The 21974-nt window shown below is 37.1% G+C and overlaps 1 protein-coding gene across 1 annotated transcript in view; it reads right to left on the bottom strand.

Moving 5' to 3' along the window:
* Positions 1-21974, bottom strand: part of LOC135693878 (uncharacterized) — a 64763-nt gene that overhangs the window by 18890 nt on the left and 23899 nt on the right. The window contains exons 4-7 of the mRNA XM_089111526.1: positions 21147-21610; positions 19902-20088; positions 18318-18448; positions 17410-17510 (exon numbers count right to left, since the gene is read on the bottom strand). Of these exons, the coding sequence (XP_088967652.1) occupies positions 17410-17510; positions 18318-18448; positions 19902-20088; positions 21147-21349 (622 nt within the window). The 5' untranslated portion in view covers positions 21350-21610. The remainder of the gene's footprint in view (positions 1-17409; positions 17511-18317; positions 18449-19901; positions 20089-21146; positions 21611-21974) is intronic.

Here is a 21974-nt window from a genome sequence, read left to right as displayed (position 1 = left end):
TTACATTTTGGGTATGAATTTACGTAAAATCTTGTAAAATATCTAGAGTATTAGGGCTTATTCTTGTAGAATATCTGGACAGGGAAGTGAATGCACAGCTGGACAAAATCAGTTTTGATTATAATCTAATTCAAAGCAATTAAGCAATTGAAGAATTTACCAGTCAGCTAACAGAATTAGGAAAGCCATCTCTCAAAGATACAATCAAAGATAGTTACAATTTATGGTCAAATTACAATTAAAAAGTTAGCTAAAGATAAATAGCGTTAAACAATAGCTTATACTTATACCAACTTGAAACGCCGCGACTAATTCAAGTAAATTCAAGTAGATATAGTTATGTCCTGAAAAATCAAGAATAGTCTGTAGAGTATGGGAGAAATAGCTGGAAAATCTATCGATAATTTTGAACTAAAAGTTGGAAAGCGGGTGGGCTTATATATTGTTATCGATTTGTGGCACAAGCGAACATGTTACAAAATTTAGTAGAACAAAAAATCGATTTGTGGTCGTTTGGAGTCAACCCTAGTTCACATATGTAAGGACCTGGAAAGAGTGTATTCTTTTCATACTATGAAACCATCAAGTATCATAATACATTATCCCAAGATAGGCAAGATTTATGCTATCCAGTATTTCTCAACAGGCCTTTGAAATCAAATATTGTTGCAATTGTTGTTGTATGTTCTTTGTGCAATGGCCATGAGATGGTCATGGTCATTTGTTCCATTTGGATTCATCCTTGTAATGCTACAAAGTAATCTCACGATTGGAGTCTTAGGTAATTTCGTTCTTGTCAATAAAAACCAGCAGCTCCATAAGATTATCAAAACTGACGAAAAGAACATGAAGAATAGTCTGCCCTTGACCCAGTCGAAATTCACATAGCTCGTTAGATGTCAGTATCTTGTGAGGTTCTGTTTTCTATTCGCCCTCCAACTGCCTGTGCACCGTCGGCGTTCTCAGTCCCATGGCAAGCACAGCGTAAGAAGCGACCCTTCACCCAGGCACGAGCTTCCTCGTTTTGCCAAAGAATGATAATTGGGCTTGTAAGAGGATACGACAACAATAGTGGAAATGAATAGTGAATATATGATGTGACAACGCGATGCTTTGCTCTTAGGTTAAGCAAGTCGTAGACAGCTTTCAACGCAGTTGCAATTGACAATGGCATGTAGGAAACAAATGCTATAGCAACGAAGGCTAAAACAGTTTTGTACAAGCGATGTATATACTGGGGCCTAACAGTCATTCCAGTCTCGTTTTGATACACAGGACTGTTATCCACAAAATTTCGAATTCGGAGATATCCGCGAACATAGGCAAATGTCATCGAAATGAGAATAATCACGAAAAACAAAGAGAGGAGAAGCATGAAAATTCCCCTTGCTATTGCAAAACCGGCAGTCAGAAAATAGATTGTCGAGTTCAACAAGGAGATGGCAATTGCTACTGCAATTAACACGTAAAGGCGTGGACGCTGAAAAAAGCGAGCAAGTTGTGACGGTTGCTCAATGTTAGGATTCATGTGACTGTAGCGATCGAGAGTTAAAATCACTGTTAGGCATACAGAAAAAGTTCCAAAAATTCCACCAAAAACAAAGGCGCCCACTATCATACCGCATCTTATCCGTTCTATTAAAGTTGCAATGGCAAATGCAGGCATCATAAGGAGTCCATTTAGAAAGTCTGACACTAGAATCAATGTTATCAAAAAGTTTGATGTGTTCAATGTACTTTGTTTTGTTTTCAAGAAGGCGACAAAGAGCAAGCCATTCAAAGACAACGTGACGATCGAGAGAGCCATGAAAGCAAATCCAGTCAAATCTCTGCGCCATTCATCTTTGAAATTGAAAGTCGACAATATGAAGTTACAAAATTGCATCTTGTTAAATAAAGCATACAAAGTATTCTGCTTTATGTAGGTTACCTATACAGTGCTGATTGTTGAAAAGTTTACGACCGAAAACTTCAAGCCAGCTTCAAGAACATGTCATTCTACAGCTCCTGGACCTTTAAGCACTAACGTATAAGCAACTGTTTGTCTAATATAGGTTTCAACACAACAGTATACCAGTAGAGAACGCTGTATATTCCACCTTCAGCAGGGTGAAGATATATATGCTAAAATTACCAGAGTACAGGCAAAATGCATGCAGGTTCTTCCAATCTGATATGTGTCTATGAATTTGTTCGAAACACAATACACTTCATGGTCCGCGTCATTAATATCGTCACTTTAGGCAAGCTGTGAACCAACAGTTGAACCTTAATTATGGTTTTAATTGAACAATCCAAGTCTACATAACTAATAATAAGAGCGGGCAATTTACAAAAGTTTCATTTAATTACCATATCGGCAGAAGAACATTGCTTGTCTAGAACAAATAAGCAACGAACGATAAGACGCTCTCGCTCAAAACAAGTTCATTAATTTAAATCAAAAGCAAACAATCTGCTGGCAAAAGCAGATGTTGTCCATTTATTACCACTTAGTAAGCAGCCTTAAAATCAGTCTTATGCGGTTTAATCAGTTTAGGATTATGCTAATCATTGGAATTCGACAAGGATCAGCGCTGCGCCGCTGCTGTTGAAAATTGACATAAGTGCATGCAAGTACCATTTCAACTCTATCGTCTCAACCTGCCTTGAATTTGATCTGTCAAATTGATATTCAAACAGATGGCAATAACAAAAACTGAAATTCGTTGTCTTCTCTTTGACTGAAAGATACCATAAGCTTTTCAGCGAATGAGGTAATCGTAACCATTCCCCAGCCATTCCCCCTTCAAAGTGAAAAGAAATTTGCAGACTCATATAACTCGTTATATACTAGTATCTTGTGACGTTCTGTTTTCCATTCCCCTTTTAGTTGTCTTGGAACCATCTACCTTTTCAACCAAACTGAAGGAACAACCAAAAATACAACTCTTGAGCCAAGAACGAGCTTCGTTATTCTGCCAAAGGATGATAATCGGGCTTGTAACGGGATACGACAACAATAGTGGGAATGAATATTGATGGAAGGCCGTTAGAATGCCTTGCCCTTCTCTAAGGTCAAACAAATCGCAGACAGCTTTCATCGCAGACCCGAATGATATTGGCAGGTAGGATACCAAAACTGCAGCAACGAAGGCTAAAACAGTTTTGTACAAGCGATGTATATACTGGGGCCTAACAGTCATTCCAGTCTCGTTTTGATACAGAGGACTGTTATCCACAAAATTTCGAATTCGGAGATATCCGCGAACATAGGCAAATGTCATCGAAATGAGAATAATCACGAAAAACATAGAGAGGAGAAGCATGAAAATTCCCCTTGCTATAACCATGCTGGCAGTCAGAATGTAGATTGCAGGTTTCAGTAAGGAGACAACGGTTACTACTGCAATTAACACGTAAAGGCGTGGACGCTGAAAAAAGCGAGCAAGTCGTGACGGCCGCTCTATGTTTGGATTCATGTGACTGTAGCGATCGAGAGTTAAAATCACTGTAAGGCACACAGAAAAAGTTCCAAAAATTCCACCAAAAACAAAGGTGCTGACAGCCATAACGCATCTCATCTGATCGATTAAAACTGCTATAGCAAGTGCAGGCATCATCAGGAGTCCATTTAGAAAGTCTGACACTAGAATCAATGTTATCAAAAAGTTTGATGCGTTCAATGTACTTTGTTTTGTTTTCAAGAAGGCAACAAAGAGCAGGCCATTCAAAGACAACGTGACGATCGAGAGAACCACGATGGCAAATCCAGTCAAATCTCTGCTCCATTCGTCATTGAAATTGAAAAGCGTCACTATGTAGTTACAAAATTGCATCTTGTTAAATAAAGCACACAAAGTATTCTGTTTTATGTAGGTTACCTATACGATGCTAAAAGTTTACGACCGAAAACTCCAAGCTAGCTTCAAGAACTTGTCATTCGACAGCTCCTGGACCTTTAAGCACTAATGCATAAGCAATGGTTTATCTCAAATAGGACTCAGCACAACAGTCCACCAGTAGAGAACGCTGTATATTCCAGCTTCAGCAGGGTGGAAATATATATGCTGAAGTCAGAGCAGTAAACGTAAAACGCATGTATGTTCTTCCAATTTGATATATGTTTGTGAATTTGTAGAAATCACTTCATGGTCCGCGTTACTAGTCTCGTCACTTTAGGCAAGCTGTGAACCAGCAGTTGAATCTTAATTATGGTTTTAATTGAACAATCTATGTCTACATTGCTAATGATGTAAAGGGGCAGCTTACAAAAAGTTTCATTCAATTGCCAGATTGGCAGAAGAAAATTGCTTGTTCACAACAAATAAGCAACGAACCATTAGACGGTTTCGTTTACATTAGATTCCTCAGTCTCAATGAAAAACATTTTTTATTTGGCCATAGCAGAAGTTCTCTTTATGTCAGCACTAAACCGTCTTTTATTAGCTGAATTAGGGTAAGTACAGTTACGAAATTCTTGTTGTTCTTCCACAAGTATCAACTCTGCGCCTCTGCTCTTTATAGTTGACATAACTGTATTTTGGTACTATTTCTTCTGCAATAAGTTTTCTCTATCTTGTATAAACTGCAATCAATTCTAATTGATTATTTTCCATCCTGATCACCCTTAATCTGACATTCATTACCTTTGCACTACTGATATACAGGTTCCAACGTAAGCATTAGTATCTTCATCAGTTACACTTCGCTTTATTTCGAATAAGTAGAATAAGTACGGGAGAGACCCAGTCCCTTCCACCCCACAAGATGATTGTCAAAATAATGATTAGGAGCGGAACTAGCTGACAAAAGGTAACAGAGAGGAAACTGGTAGTAGATGAAAATGGGCAAGTAAGAAAGGTGGCATTTGAGGGGAGACATTAGGCAACAATGCAACATCTCCACTCCATTTCTTCTCTTAGACCTTTTCCATTTCGATAGAGTTGGTGGATCTTGCTACCACATTATTATTGGACTGTCTAGGCCGGCTTGGCACTGTCCAGGTTTGCCTGCATATCCATTGTCGGGCGTCCTTGTTTTGCCAAAGCACAGTTACCGGGGTCAAAATACGGTTTAGGAATAGAAACATCAGTGTGCTTCGTAACAAAGTCAATACAACATCTTTCCCGTTGTTGATCTCAAAGAATATGTAAATGGAAATAGTAATATTTCCAACTAAAAAAGGAATAAATGATACGATTATGACGATAAGGAGAACAAAGACGGTCCTATAGAGACGGCAGAGATAACGTGGCCTGGTAACAGTGCCGTCTTCAGCTTGGTAGACTGGGCTATTTGCAACAAACTTGTGTATTCGGTAGTATCCTCGTATGTACAGAAACGAGACAACAGTGACCGTTACAGAGGCAAGAACAGCCACACCCAGCGTATATATTCCATGCATAACAGAACTGTTGCTGACCAGTAGATTAGCTGCTGGATTAATGAGAGAAAAAATCCAAGCGAGAGTAATGACCACGCTTATATACGGCTGTTTGAAAAGCTTCTTGAATCGCGATGGTTGCTCTTGATTTGGGTTCATGTGGGTATAACGATCCATGGCTAAAATCATTGTAAGTGACGCTGAGACTGTCCCTAGGCCTGCGCTGAAAACAAAACCTATGGCTTGAGGTAGGCAGTCTTTTGTACTCTCATTTATCGTTGCATAAGATGCCAAGGGCAAAGCGAATGTTCCGCTTAGCAAATCAGATATCAAAATGCAGGTTATTATCAGATTTGCAGTGGTCACATTAGTCTGTTTGGTCTTTAAAAACGCAACCAAAAGTATTAAATTTAGAAAAGTCATTGTAACGGCTACAACTGCCAAAAGTGTTCCTTGCAATAATCTCTCCCAGTCCTCGTTAAATAAAAAATAAAATCTCATCTTCCAGCATACCGACATCTTTCCGATCGCGGTTTGGTAATTAATGAAATTTGACGTTTCTTCTTTTCCCTTATAAATTAAGACGATTTTGTAATTAGAAAAGTCAACTGTTGACTTCTTTTCTATTCAAAATCATAAGAAAAAGATCTCCTACGTACTCTGCAAAGGACGATATCACTAACTTTAAATAATGAATTTAGTAAACACATTTTTGTAAGACAGCTGCATTCACTGTTAATTAGTTATTGCCATTTCATCAATACCAATGTCCTACCTCGTAAGTGCATCATATAACCTCTCTAAATGAAAACACATTGAGTCTCTAGGCGTTATGACTAATTGCTTGATAGTAATTATCGCTAGCCGGAACTTTCACAAATAAAATGGACAGCGACTTTTCTAAAAAACTAAAATGAACTCTATTAGAAGCCTCAAATTAAGTGTTGCACAAGAAGCAGTTCTGGGCCTATTTCTACTTGATATGCATTTGAAAAGACGGTATCTTTGAATCTGTAGTGTATTTCATAAAAAACACTAATGGAAACACATATCAGTTACTTTCATTACTGATAAATATCTTCCAAGTTACTATCTTCCAGGCTACTATCTCCCAAGAAAAGATGAAAGAAAGCTGTTCGGTGTTCTACATACTGTTATCAAAGGTTTTCAATATTTTGGAAATGAAGAGAATACTTTGGCATCAAAATATGCAGTCTCTATCTTACACATTATTTGAATTTTTTCAAAATAAATTATTTTGCTAGTATGGTTGTTTTTCTTCCAAATGCAGTAAACAGAATGCAGCGGTTTCTGTCAAAAGCATATGTTCCTTTCATCGACAAATGTCACCCGTCATCATCCGATAAAATCATTACAGGCTTAGATTTTTTAGTCTTCAGCTAATCCAAACTGGAAGAAATTGCCTGAAGCTGCATTCTCAAACGTCAAAGATATAAAAAAGGGAGGCAACAAAGCAAGAAAGACATAATCAGCATCATGAAGATAAGAGGAGAAATGTTGTTCTTTAAAATGAGATCAGAATACTCCTGATTCCGAGATAAAATAAAGGTCGTTTGATGGTTGTGCAAGAAGGTATTCCTCACCGCTTCTCTAAGTAGCATTTCTTTGTAAACCATTTCTAACCTTCCCCAGAGTTTTTCTCCCTTGCTCACTGTTAAAATACTTCTGAAACTCCACTTACATTTTGGGTATGAATTTACGTAAAATCTTGTAGAATATCAAGAGTATTAGGGCTTATTCTTGTAGAATATCTGGACAGGGAAGTGAATGCACAGCTGGACAAAATCAGTTTTGATTATAATCTAATTCAAAGCAATTAAGCAATTGAAGAATTTACCAGTCAGCTAACAGAATTAGGAAAGCCATCTCTCAAAGATACAATCAAAGATAGTTACAATTTATGGTCAAATTACAATTAAAAAGTTAGCTAAAGATAAATAGCGTTAAACAATAGCTTATACTTATACCAACTTGAAACGCCGCGACTAATTCAAGTAAATTCAAGTAGATATAGTTATGTCCTGAAAAATCAAGAATAGTCTGTAGAGTATGGGAGAAATAGCTGGAAAATCTATCGATAATTTCGAACTAAAAGTTGGAAAGCGGGTGGGCTTATATATTGTTATCGATTTGTGGCACAAGCGAACATATTACAAAATTTAGTAGAACAAAAAATCGATTTGTGGCCGTTTGGAGTCAACCCTAGTTCACATATGTACAGACCTGGAAAGAGTGTATTCTTTTCATACTATCAAACCATCAAGTATCATAATACATTATCCCAAGATAGGCAAGATTTATGCTATCCAGTATTTCTCAACAGGCTTTTGAAATCAAATATTTGTTGCAATTGTTGTTGTATGTTCTTTGTGCAATGGCCATGAGATGGTCATGGTCATTTGTTCCATTTGGATTCATCCTTGTAATGCTGCAAAGTAATCTCACGAGTCTATGGTAATTTCGTTCTTGGCAATAAAAACCAGCAGCTTCATAAGATTATCAAAACTAACGAAAAGAACATGAAAAATTGTCTGCCCTTGACCCAGTCGAAATTCACATAGCTCGTTAGATGTCAGTATCTTGTGAGGTTCTGTTTTCTATTCGCCCTCCAACTGCCTGTGCACCGTCGGCGTTCTCAGTCCCATGGCAAGCACAACGGAAGAAGCGACCCTTCACCCAGGCACGAGCTTCCTCGTTTTGCCAAAGAATGATTATTGGGCTTGTGAGAGGATACGACAACAATAGTGGAAATGAATTGTGAATATATGATGTGACAACGCGATGCTTTGCTCTTAGGTTAAGCAAGTCGTAGACAGCTTTCAACGCAGTTGCAATTGACAATGACATGTAGGAAACAAATGCTATAGCAACGAAGGCTAAAACAGTTTTGTACAAGCGATGTATATACTGGGGCCTAACAGTCGTTCCAGTCTCGTTTTGATACACAGGACTGTTATCCACAAATTTTCGAATTCGGAGATATCCGCGAACATAGGCAAATGTCATCGAAATGAGAATAATCACGAAAAACAAAGAGAGGAGAAGCATGAAAATTCCCCTTGCTATAACCATGCTGGCAGTCAGAATGTAGATTGCAGGTTTCAGTAAGGAGACAACGGTTACTACTGCAATTAACACGTAAAGGCGTGGACGCTGAAAAAAGCGAGCAAGTCGTGACGGCCGCTCTATGTTTGGATTCATGTGACTGTAGCGATCGAGAGTTAAAATCACTGTTAGGCACACAGAAAAAGTTCCAAAAATTCCACCAAAAACAAAGGCGCCCACTATCATACCGCATCTTATCCGTTCTATTAAAGTTGCAATGGCAAATGCTGGCATCATAAGGAGTCCATTTAGAAAGTCTGACACTAGAATCAATGTTATCAAAAAGTTTGATGTGTTCAAGGTACTTTGTTTTGTTTTCAAGAAGGCGACAAAGAGCAAGCCATTCAAAGACAACGTGACGATCGAGAGAACCATGAAAGCAAATCCAGTCAAATCTCTGCGCCATTAATCTTTGAAATTGAAAGTCGACAATATGAAGTTACAAAATTGCATCTTGTTAAATAAAGCATACAAAGTATTCTGATTTATGTAGGTTACCTATACAGTGCTGATTGTTGAAAAGTTTACGACCGAAAACTTCAAGCCAGCTTCAAGAACATGTCAGTCGACAGCTCCTGGACCTTCAAGCACTAACGTATAAGCAACTGTTTGTCTAATATAGGTTTCAACACAACAGTATACCACTAGAGAACGCTGTATATTCCACCTTCAGCAGGGTGAAGATATATATGCTAAAATTACCAGAGTACAGGCAAAATGCATGCAGGTTCTTCCAATCTGATATGTGTCTATGAATTTGTTCGAAACACAATACACTTCATGGTCCCCGTCATTAATCTCGTCACTTTTGGCAAGCTGTGAACCAACAGTTGAACCTTAATTATGGTTTTAATTGAACAATCCAAGTCTACATAACTAATAATAAGAACGGGCAATTTACAAAAGTTTAATTTAATTACCATATCGGCAGAAGAACATTGCTTGTCTAGAACAAATAAGCAACGAACGATAAGACGCTCTCGCTCAAAACAAGTTCATTAATTTAAATCAAAAGCAAACAATCTGCTGGCAAAAGCAGATGTTGTCCATTTATTACCACTTAGTAAGCAGCCTTAAAATCAGTCTTATGCGGTTTAATCAGTTTAGGATTATGCTAATCATTTGAATTCGACAAGGATCAGCGCTGCGCCGCTGCTGTTGAAAATTGACATAAGTGTATGCAAGTACCATTTCAACTCTATCGTCTCAACCTGCCTTGAATTTGATCTGTCAAATTGATATTCAAACAGATGGCAATAACAAAGTGCTCTTTCTCGATACTAACAATGCATATATTATTTCCCCGCTCATTTCTCTTTGCTTCCCAACATCAGCAGCCTAAGACTTTTATCCAAACACAACCGATAGCTAAATAAAGTCTTATATATTTTACTATGATGTTAATTATTTCTAAAAATTTGCGTTGGAACTGCGTTTTGAACAATGTATTCTAGAGAATCTCTCACCAGAAAGTTTAAAATCTTTCATCCACCTATCACTAACCTTTAAATACGCAGACGGTTGGTTAATGGGTATAAGGTATCGCACTAGCGACCTGAATATATAAGCATAAATGTTCCATTAGGCAAAAACACTAAAACTTCATATTAAATTAGCAATGTTCTTTGCAATATTATGAAGTTCGAGAATGATTGAGAAGCAAACAGATTTTCAATCGCCTACCGAAAGCAACAACAAACGGTAACTTGAAAGGGCACGAAACTCCTGAAGAACATGTAGATAAATATCAGCTAGACATTAACTGAAATTCTTTGTCTTCTCTTTGACTGAAAGATACCATAAGCTTTTCAGCGAATGAGGTAATCGTAACCATTCCCCAGCCATTCCCCCTTCAAAGTGAAAAGAAATTTGCAAACTCATATAACTCGTTATATACTAGTATCTTGTGACGTTCTGTTTTCCATTCCCCTTTTAGTTGTCTTGGAACCATCTACCTTTTCAACCAAACTGAAAGAACAACCAAAAATACAACTCTTGAGCCAAGAACGAGCTTCGTTATTCTGCCAAAGGATGATAATCGGGCTTGTAACGGGATACGACAACAATAGTGGGAATGAATATTGATGGAAGGCCGTTAGAATGCCTTGCCCTTCTCTTAGGTCAAACAAATCGCAGACAGCTTTCATCGCAGACCCGAATGATATTGGCAGGTAGGATACCAAAACTGCAGCAACGAAGGCTAAAACAGTTTTGTACAAGCGATGTATATACTGGGGCCTAACAGTAATTCCAGTCTCGTTTTGATACACAGGACTGTTATCCACAAAATTTCGAATTCGGAGATATCCGCGAACATAGGCAAATGTCATCGAAATGAGAATAATCACAAAAAACATAGAGAGGAGAAGCATGAAAATTCCCCTTGCTATAACCATGCTGGCAGTAAGAATATAGATTGCAGGTTTCAGTAAGGAGACAACGGTTACTACTGCAATTAACACGTAAAGGCGTGGACGCTGAAAAAAGCGAGCAAGTCGTGACGGCCGCTCTATGTTTGGATTCATGTGACTGTAGCGATCGAGAGTTAAAATCACTGTAAGGCACACAGAAAAAGTTCCAAAAATTCCACCAAAAACAAAGGTGCTGACAGCCATAACGCATCTCATCTGCTCGATTAAAACTGCTATAGCAAGTGCAGGCATCATCAGGAGTCCATTTAGAAAGTCTGACACTAGAATCAATGTTATCAAAAAGTTTGATGTGTTCAATGTACTTTGTTTTGTTTTCAAGAAGGCGACAAAGAGCAGGCCATTCAAAGACAACGTGACGATCGAGAGAACCATGATGGCAAATCCAGTCAAATCTCTGCTCCATTCGTCATTAAAGCTGAAAGGCGTCACTATGTAGTTACAAAATTGCATCTTGTTAAATAAAGCACACAAAGTATTCTGTTTTATGTAGGTTACCTATGCGATGCTAAAAGCTTACGACCGAAAACTCCAAGCCAGCTTCAAGAACTTGTCATTCGACAGCTCCTGGACCTTTAAGCACTAATGCATAAGCAATGGTTTATCTGAAATAGGACTCAGCACAACAGTCCACCAGTAGAGAACGCTGTATATTCCAGCTTCAGCAGGGTGGAAATATATATGCTGAAGTCAGAGCAGTAAACGTAAAACGCATGTATGTTCTTCCAATTTGATATATGTTTGTGAATTTGTAGAAGCAGAAATTACTTCATGGTCCGCGTTACTAGTCTCGTCACTTTAGGCAAGCTGTGAACCAGCAGTTGAATCTTAATTATGGTTTTAATTGAACAATCTATGTCTACATTGCTAATGATGTAAAGAGGCAGCTTACAAAAAGTTTCATTCAATTGCCAGATTGGCAGAAGAAAATTGCTTGTTCACAACAAATAAGCAACGAACCATTAGACGGTTTCGTTTACATTAGATTCCTCAGTCTCAATAAAAAACATTATTTATTTGGCCATATCAGAAGTTCTCTTTATGTCAGCACTAAACCGTCTTTTATTAGCTGAATTAGGGTAAGTACAGTTACAAAATTCTTGTTGTTCTTCCACAAGTATCAACTCTGCGCCTCTGCTCTTTATAGTTGACATAACTGTATTTTGGTACTATTTCTTCTGCAATAAGTTTTCTCTATTTTGTATAAACTTCAATCAATTCTAATTGATTATTTTCCATCCTGATCACCCTTAATCTGACATTCATTACCTTTGCATTACTGATATACAAGTTCCAACGTAAGCATTAGTATCTTCATCAGTTACGCTTCGCTTTATTTCGAATAAGTAGCTGCTTCGCCTATTACGTAGCGTCCCATTCGTGTCTCGAATGCTCTGTGCTCATGACACAGCACCACTTAGAATTCCGTTCTTTTGTCCTCTGGATAGCCCCTCGTTAGTATTGTATCATGTTGTGTACTCTTTATTCTATCAAAGGTAACATTTAATGCTAGGTTATGCTTTTCTATCATTTTCCTTTTAGCCATTGTACATATAAATGTGCGTGGTAAGAAATTCAAAGAGTTAAGAAACGTAAGACTAAGCAGATGAAATGAAGCTAACTGAATAGCCCAAAAGGCTTGCGAAAGATCTTGTGGCAAAACCTATCACTGCATAAGATGTAAGGCAAATTTGGGACAAGCAGTGCTTGCAAAAAAATGTGGAATATTCTAATAGAGCTCTTGAAGAGGCGTCGTTTGTTTCTACGTTGGCCGTTTTGATGAAAGTTTAGTCTTGGAATGTTTACAAGATGGGTGCGGAAAGGAAAGCCTGGTCCCTCGCAGAAATCGTTATTCTTTAAAGTTTCATTCTTCGGAGCATTTCACCTTTACACCTTCAGTTCAAACATTGACCCCTCTACAGGTGAAGTACGGGAGACATCCAGCCCCTTCCATCTCACAAGATGATTGTCAAAAACATAATTAGGAGCCGAACTAGCTGACAAAAAGTAACAGAGAGGAAACTGGTAGTAGATGAAAATGGGCAAGTAAGAAAGGTGGCATTTGAGGGAAGACATTTGCACACGCAAAATATTGTAGTGTCCGAACATAACACGTAATTCATGTAATTTGATGTCAACCAAATCTTTTTCTTTAGGCAACAATGCAACATCTCCACTCCATTTCTTCTCTTAGACCTTTTCCATTTCGATAGAGTTGGTGGATCTTGCTACCACATTATTATTGGACTGTCTATGCCAGCTTGGCACTGTCCAGGTTTGCCTACATATCCATTGTCGGGCGTCCTTGTTTTGCCAAAGCACAGTTACCGGGGTCAAAATACGGTTTAGGAATAGAAACATCAGTGTGCTTCGTAACAAAGTCAATACAACATCTTTTCCGTTGTTGATCTCAAAGAATATGTAAATGGAAATAGTAATATTTCCAACTAAAAAAGGAATAAATGATACGATTATGACGATAAGGAGAACAAAGACGGTCCTATAGAGACGGCAGAGATAACGTGGCCTGGTAACAGTGCCGTCTTCAGCTTGGTAGACTGGGCTATTTGCAACAAACTTGTGTATTCGGTAGTATCCTCGTATGTACAGAAACGAGACAACAGTGACCGTCACAGAGGCAAAAACAGCCATACCCAGCGTATATATTCCATGCATAACAGAGCTGTTGCTGACCAGTAGATTAGCTGCTGGATTAATGAGAGAAAAAATCCAAGTGAGAGTAATGACCACGCTTATATACGGCTGTTTGAAAAGCTTCTTGAATCGCGATGGTTGCTCTTGATTTGGGTTCATGTGGGTATAACGATCCATGGCTAAAATCATTGTAAGTGACGCTGAGACTGTCCCTAGGCCTGCGCTGAAAACAAAACCTATGGCTTGAGGTAGGCAGCCCTTTGTACTCTCATTTATCGTTGCATAAGATGCCAAGGGCAAAGCGAATGTTCCGCTTAGCAAATCAGATATCAAAATGCAGGTTATTATCAGATTTGCAGTGGTCACATTGGTCTGTTTGGTCTTTAAAAACGCAACCAAAAGTATTAAATTTAGAAAGGTCATTGTAACGGCTACAACTGCCAAAAGTGTTCCTTGCAATAATCTTTCCCAGTCCTCGTTAAATAAAAAATAAAATTTCATCTTCCAGCATACCGACATCTTTCCGATCGCGGTTTGGTAATTACTGAAATTTGACGTTTCTTTGGAGGTTATTCGGTATCTGCAAATAAGAGCTATTTCATCGTTCAGCTTCAGATAAAAAACAAACTCCATCGAAACAACACTTTATAATATTCTATAATCGTTGCCATAACAATGCTAAGTAAACAATGGACTTTCTACAGTAATTAATTACACTTTTCCTTGCAAATCAGAGCCGTGTTATGTTTAGCCCAACGATTCCTTCGTCTAAGATGAATTTTAATAAAAAAAATTTAATTACCGAGACTGCTGATTCGCTAACGAACAAATTGTTTATTAGACCTTAATCGTGTGTTGCTGGAAACATTGAATCTTATAAAAAAGTCACTGTGGCCTTTCACATCATAGTCAATTCACTCATTACGAACTGCGCTGTCTGTAATAAAGAATAAATTTTCTTTTTTGTGACACCTGCAATGCCGCGTAGGCTTCGTAAAGTCAAATCAAGTTACCCAGACCACCTTTGATACAACAAGCTAGAGCAACAATCGCGAAATAAACTTGAAATAGCTCGATTAAAAGGTTCTAACTGACTCGTGTTTTCTTAGAAACATGTAATTGTTGGGGAGACGAGCGAGTGAAAATCTTCAAATGAGCGAGGCAGCCCTCCGTCCTGGAGTCAGAGAGCATGCGTAATAATAATTTATTTCCGTGCGCATGCTCTTTGACTCCATGACGGAGGGTTGCCTCACTTATTAAAAAATTTCTCTTGCTCGTCTCCCCAACAAGTAAGAACTGAAAAAACCTTTGACTTGGATGTCTAAATCATTTTGCTCTCCGTAAATGTTGTTGTTTTGCAGCAAACCATCCTTTTAGAAGAAGCCTCTCAAATCTTGCTAGGAATAAGGCTGTTCCAACTTCTCCCTGAATATTCCTAGCCTTAAATTCACCAGGAATACACAGTTTTAAAGAAATCCATCGTTAAAACTTTCAGATTTGGTTCTAATAGTTTAAAAATGAATTTGATTGAAAATAACGAGGGTTATTGCCCAAAATGTATTTGAGATCTATGGCAACAATACACTCTTCAAAACTTTTACCCTAGTTGAAATCTTTCTATAAAAAATATGTCGGTCAAATGACAGAAAATGCGATAGGGACGAAAAACAAACACAACAATGATATTCAATGATATCGTGGGACATTTGACAGATGAGCATAAAAATGTTCAAATTTTCGTTGACCACGTCTCTTGAGAACACTGGAAGCTACAATTCTCCCATTAGCCTGTTCTCAAGCTTTTGGTGGAAGGTACATTCCACAAAGATGACATGAATTGGTTTAATGGCCTACGAATTCATATGATGCCCATTCCTCAAGGTGTTTCAGATATACAGAAGCGTTGTCAAAGAATTTATTTCTAGCCAGATACGAAAATAGCCTTCCTGTCCTCTTCACTGATGGATTTAGAAGACCAAACTGTATCGTCTTAAAGGTTCTGATGATGACTATACACGTGATAAAATCAAAGGAAACATGTCTAAATTTGGAAATTTTGCGTAAAGACCAGAACTAAAACAGATTACAAAGAAGCTCGATAAAAACGTGGGTGTCCTAATCTCCAATACTCGGCAAATTCAACACCATTGCTCCCTACGGTATTTTTAGAAAAGCCGCCGTTGTACATCTAATAGATTTTAATTTTCAACATTAAAATGAACAGATCTTGTAAAATACTGTTGATAAGAATCAACTATAGCCATGACTCGCACAATAAGACGATTAAGAAACTGTGATCAGCACCTTATACTCACGGAATGAAGATTAAGGCGAGGATTAGATGAGCACAATAATTTATCTTTGACGAATTTATATAATTAGTAAGCAGTCAAATTCTGCGGAGACAGATGGAAAGGTGTTATCACTTCCTCCTGTAATGTTGGAATCATTAGTTTTGACTTGAAAAGGAAGTCTTATGTAGTTAACCTAATAAAATGAAACTACAGCACATCAATAACAGTCCCAAATACGCAATGTGACACCAAAAGCAACTGCTCTGGTAAGTATAAATTATAAAAACCAAAAAAAACTTGAACGGGATTATTGTTTGAAAAGAAAAAGCTTAAGCAGAAAATAGGTAAAGAGATTGAACACTCCACTCAACTCAACTTGAATAGATAAAAAAGTCATAGGAAAGGCATCTCTATTAAAGCAAGAATAGACACCCAGAAACATGCCTCACAGCAAAGAAAAGAATGTCACACATTTCCTGAGCGAAAGATGGGATGTTATTGAACTCAGAGCAATCGCTCTCTGAAGCAACTTCTCGACACACAAACCTTGAAGTAATAGAACCTCAATAGAAAGCTTTCTTAATGATAAATCTTAATGAAAAAGGCTATGCACCAACGAGCCAGCAAAGGCTCTGCTTAAAGAAAACTGTAGAGCCAAACATGGAATCGACATTGATCAAATTGGTCGTACGTCACTTAATATAACATAGAAGCATATCCACACCTCCCTTCTGAAATACAGCTTCCCTTCTACAGTCTTTAAAATCTTAATTATACCGCTTGAATACCAAAATATACCCAGGAAGATTGCATAATGTAAGATATACCCGATATACCCAGAAAGATTGCATAATGTACGAATTGCACTCTGCAAAAAAGAAGCATAAGAGCACATATTATAGTACTTCATCTCCATTACGTTTTCATTCCACCAACACAACCCACCCTCTCTCATTCGCCACCCTTCCCTCCTCTACCACTGCGCTGCATTCACACAATTCCACATCAGCCAATCCGACACCATCATCGCCTTTTTTTCTAATATGTAAGTTTTTAGCCCGTTAACTTTTGCTCTGATGAAGCCCCGTATGCAGGGGCAAAATATTAGCCTTTACTAATTTACGTGTATTTATTGTTGTTTATTCTCGGCGTATTGCGGTGTTTCATATTTGCTACATTTTTATCGACTTTTCGCCGCAAGAACTCCTTGGAGCCCTTCGAGCAGCCTGCTACAGTGGCCTTTTCTCCATTCACACATAAGAGCACAACCTGTCTCTTCTGAGAGTTTATTGAGGGGTTACTAGGGCCCCCACTTTTTTGCAAAACAATTTCTTCAGTTTTTTTCAAAATCTTTTGTTGTGGTTGTTAAATTTTCCCTTGTCCCCCCCCCACTTTTCAACCTTTGTCGGAGCCCATGGTTACAGGGGTTGGATTGCCGGAAAAAATCTTGGCGTTACCGATGCATCATTTGGAATAACAACATATGAACTATTGAGGCTGAATGTATTTTACAAGAAAAAAATGTAGCTAAAAATGTTACCTGCTTCGTCGGTTCCAAGGCAGTTTACAAGTTGTACCAACAATTTTCTTGTATCTCGTCTATTCAAAATTCGTGCACAGCCCTCTTCTTCAATGGTTAACCTTTGAGAAAACACGTAACTCAAAACGATGAAATTTCATTAAAAGGGGCTAATTTGGTAGCAGAAAGCCAAAAGCTTACAAAAACATATTTCTATTTTCAGCTATTATTTACATATAACGAAACAAAGGCTTTTCCAGCGGAATACCGTTTGAGAATAAGAACGCAACGGCTCTAAAGATACGTTTCTTTTTGTAAAAAATACGTATAATAAGACTACTTAGAATTTCAATTTTTTTATACAAGATCTCATTGTTATTTTTCTATCTATACATTCGATAAGATAAATTTTTTACCCAATAATCAATTTCTTCTTTCGTTTATTCAAGTACGGGTCAAAAAAAATTTTTATGAAATATAACTGTGTAACGTAAAAACGTAAACTAAAATGCATTCAGTTAATTTTTGTGTATAAAACTTTTGGGGAATAGCGCAAAATTTTTGAAAGAGAGATGTCAGCGGGTATAGGGTTTCACCTCCTGGCCCTTTTCACTATTCCTTGTCACAATAAAAGGTACATAATCTTAGGCTTGCTTCACATCAACGAGAATTGCTTATGTACGATAAAATAATTTGATTATTGTAGTATGTTATTAAAAAGAATTCAAATCTTTTTTACCTTCCACACTTCTAAAGAAATACAAACCCCATGTGGTATTTCATTGTAAAACATGGTGATTTAAAACGTCAAGATAACGATTACAAAGTAGAAGCAGAACTATGAGACAAACTGGAGAAAACGTTGATTAAAAAATGTGGGTTTACTTGAAACAAAAACCAACAAACAAAACATTAATTACAAAATATACCTGGCTATAATGAGAGCTGCATTGCTAGCAGTCCAAATGTCATCATTTGCCAGTAGTACCGAAATTCTTGTCAAAGTTTCATCAAGTGTCCCTTTTCTCAGCATCCATGATCTTCCCTCAATTGTTTCAGCCTACAAATGTAAAATTACCTTTGCTAAAGTGAAACAAAACTGTAAAAGAGGATTTGGATTGAATTAATATCAACATTTATAATATTAACATCTATAAAATTTTGAAATAATCGCAAAAGATATCATTCCTTTTTGGTAGTAAAGATCTTAGGTTTTAGAATTCAAAACAAGAGGTTAAATACGAATTCCCTACCAGTTTTCATATATTTTATCAGAACATTACAGTCATAGATGTCGGATAAAATTGTACAAAAAGAGCTTCTATTCATGATGCTTCAAGCATAGACTATCATCAAGTGTTTTCACTTGAATAGCAGCTATGCTCCAAAGGTTATCAATACAATTAGCTCTTTCTTTGTACATTTCTATCATAGATCCAAAGTTATATTGTTACATGAAAGTGTATGAAACCCATCTAGTCTATAAATATATATTTAGAAAACTGTGGAGCTCTATGATATATATATTTAGAAAACTGTGGAGTTTGACGGTATCAATTAAATTGATCAGAAGTAAAAAATGAGGGACAAGCAAAGAACAATCCAATACAAATAAATCTAATTTAAAAGAATCACAAATTAAAAATTAAGTATGTAATGTTTTAAAAAAAAATTCAGCATGGGGGAGGGGGCTTCATGACAGTTAGTACAATGGACTGGTAAAAGAATTTTGCAGTAAAGGATGATGATGCTAGATTGATGGTTTGACCATATTTACGTATGTCTTTAAAATACAAAAGTCTCAATTCATTCCAGTTATGGCCAGAAAAAATCTACAGACATGTGTAGATTATCTTATTAGCTTATAAATTTCTTTGGTTGGAAAATTTTTCTCTTGCTAGCAATTTAAATTTTAATGAATTCATTTTGCTTTAATTTCAAAATGAAATAATTCCTATGAAGTCAAGACTATAATCTCTTATTGATCTGCTTAGCTGGACTAAATATCAGCTTTCAAAATTAGACTGCAATGGGATTAAGGGTCATGGAAGGAAATGTCAACTCCATAAGCCATGCTGACCACAGACAAATGATTTTCGCTTTCTGTCAGACTTATTGAGAGATCTGAGATAGTAGATAACAGCATATGTGCCTGAATTCCTGTTACAAGCCAAAATCCTTGTTCATAACTGAGATCTAGATATTAGAGTAATACATGGAGAAATAACTGAGTTTAGCAAAATAAGAACTATGTCGATAACTAATGTTGATACAAAACTTAGCCTAAAAGGGAAAACAATTCTTTAACAGTAGTTCTCACAAATAATGGGAAATTCACATAATATATATGGAGACAGTTAGGTAAAGGAACTGGGAATGAGACATAAAATGATATTAATCATGGAATCAAGGGAAGGGCAGCAGAGAAAACAACAAACTAGTGCAATAGTATTTCAAATATTATTCATTAGTTAAATATGCTGATATTTGGTTAATATTCAAGATTGGTTTACCAATGTTCCTATTGTTCCTGATGCATTCATGACACTTTCATTATCTCTGCAGTACAAAATTTTGGTCAGGTTTGACAGCACATCAAATCCTTCATCCTTGTAGGTGACTATGATTTCTAGAATTCTTCTCCTTCCTACCTCCATATCACAGAGGCTACCAATAACATATGCTGCATGACCTGCAACACTGCAGAAAAAGAATGCAACTATCAATTCAATGCACAGTAAGCTATTTATTCTCATCTCTGAATTAACACTCAAGTCACAGTCAGAAAAAAATTCTTAGCAACTAACTTGTACAGAGCATTGAATAAATGTATAAAGGATGCATAGTTGTCTTTTGTGCTGGTTGGAAAAAACATGATATCACTCTTGAATTTCTAAATAATAAGAAAACTTTTTCCAGGGGAAATTCAGCTGTGATATCACTCTTGTTTACTTATAAATAGGAAGTTCCGAGGTGTTTATAACTTTCCAAACTGAATACAAGATCTTTTAGAACAAAAAGGTATCAAGAAAAGTTTTTATCCAACCAGGCATTTTTTCATTGGGTTACATACTTCCATGAGTAATATAACCCATATAACCCTTGCCTTTTTCTGTGGTGCTTTTAAATCCCTGGCAGGTGGCTAGGAAAAACTAAATTTCTTACCTAAGCCTGAAGGGGGTATATAAAGGGCATTCATGTCTATCCTAATAGGCTTGAGCAGGAAAGGAAAGAAACATTTGCAACGTATAGTGTATTGTTAAGACTCCTTTCTTGTCTTAGAAATTACTAGTAGATCATCATGTCCTTGTATGCTTGGAATTTTGCATTCTCTATAATAGCCTTGGAGAAGGTTTTTTGCTTCAACTTCCCTATAACCGTTGTCATGAAGATTAGCTGAGGACCATACAGGGTTTTGAAGTTTTCAAATGGTTAGCCTTTTGTATGGCTAAGCTAAGCACTGGTTTGAAATAATCAATAACGTTCAGGGTAGCCGTTTTCTTTGTTTCAAAGAAATTGAAAGTGATAATTACTTTAATTGCTAGCAAACAGCTCCCAGAGGAAAAGACATGCATAACAAATAAAATTCAAGACAGAGCGATTCGTTCTTGTAAAAATAAATTATTAGTCGAAAAAATTTGCAACCATTATCAATGAAGACAGTGTAGCGGGGTCCCTACCAACGTTCAGGGGTCAACGAACTTCCTCGATAATATTTTTAAAGAAATCATTCTATCAAAAAGATGTAGCTTGTTTACCTTGAGTCTTTGCTAGCAAGTAGTCTGATAATTCCCCATAATATATCTTCTGATCCAGGATGATTGAGTAATTGGTAGCAACATAATTCTTTGTCATCGTGCATCTCTGCAACAAGTCTTTCAAGTGATTCTGGAGTCTTTTCGCCATGGTTTATCAAAAGTTTAAGGCCGCGGTTCAGGTGTCTTCCAGCGTGGAGAAACATGTCTGCTGAAAGCTAATCATTCTTTTGTGTCGTTTATCATCGATGAAAGGGATTTTGTGCTTTTGGTGATTTTGTACTTCACATGTGCAAACATTTAAATCGGCGGATTAAATGAACAACACTTTTGAGATTTCTCATTTCACGCACCAATCCGAGGCGGTTGTTGTAGCAACCATGTAACTTGAAAGTCACAAAAACGGCTAGCAAAAACTTTGCCGGAGACCTGAAAGACCTCGAATTTTTTTGAAACCTAAACACCATCTAAGATCGAAGAAGACACAATAAAATTTACAAATTTTTCCCTTCTGGTAATCAATAAAGTGCCGTGTTATTTTTACAATGAACAACAAAAATTCCATGGAAAAGTGTTGTAACGGTAAAGAAATTGTCCGCATCCGCAACATACCCTGAAAGGCATTAATCTTTAAGGCAGTAAAATAACATTGAGCAAAGCCTGCCCCGCCGGTACTGGCATAGGGTGATCTAAGGTCTGGGCAAGTAATGAGATAGTCCCCACGTTTTGAGGGTCGTGGCATCATTACATATAAGCATATATAGGCATACATTTGGTGGCGATAAAAAGAGTAAGACACATTCTGTAGACAATGACGGTCGAAAAAAATCT

This window comes from Rhopilema esculentum, chromosome 11 (assembly GCF_057945365.1).
Source record: "Rhopilema esculentum isolate cy_ngs chromosome 11, ASM5794536v1, whole genome shotgun sequence".
Taxonomy (NCBI): Eukaryota; Metazoa; Cnidaria; class Scyphozoa; order Rhizostomeae; family Rhizostomatidae; genus Rhopilema; species Rhopilema esculentum.
This window is presented reverse-complemented; position numbering and strand designations above follow the sequence as displayed.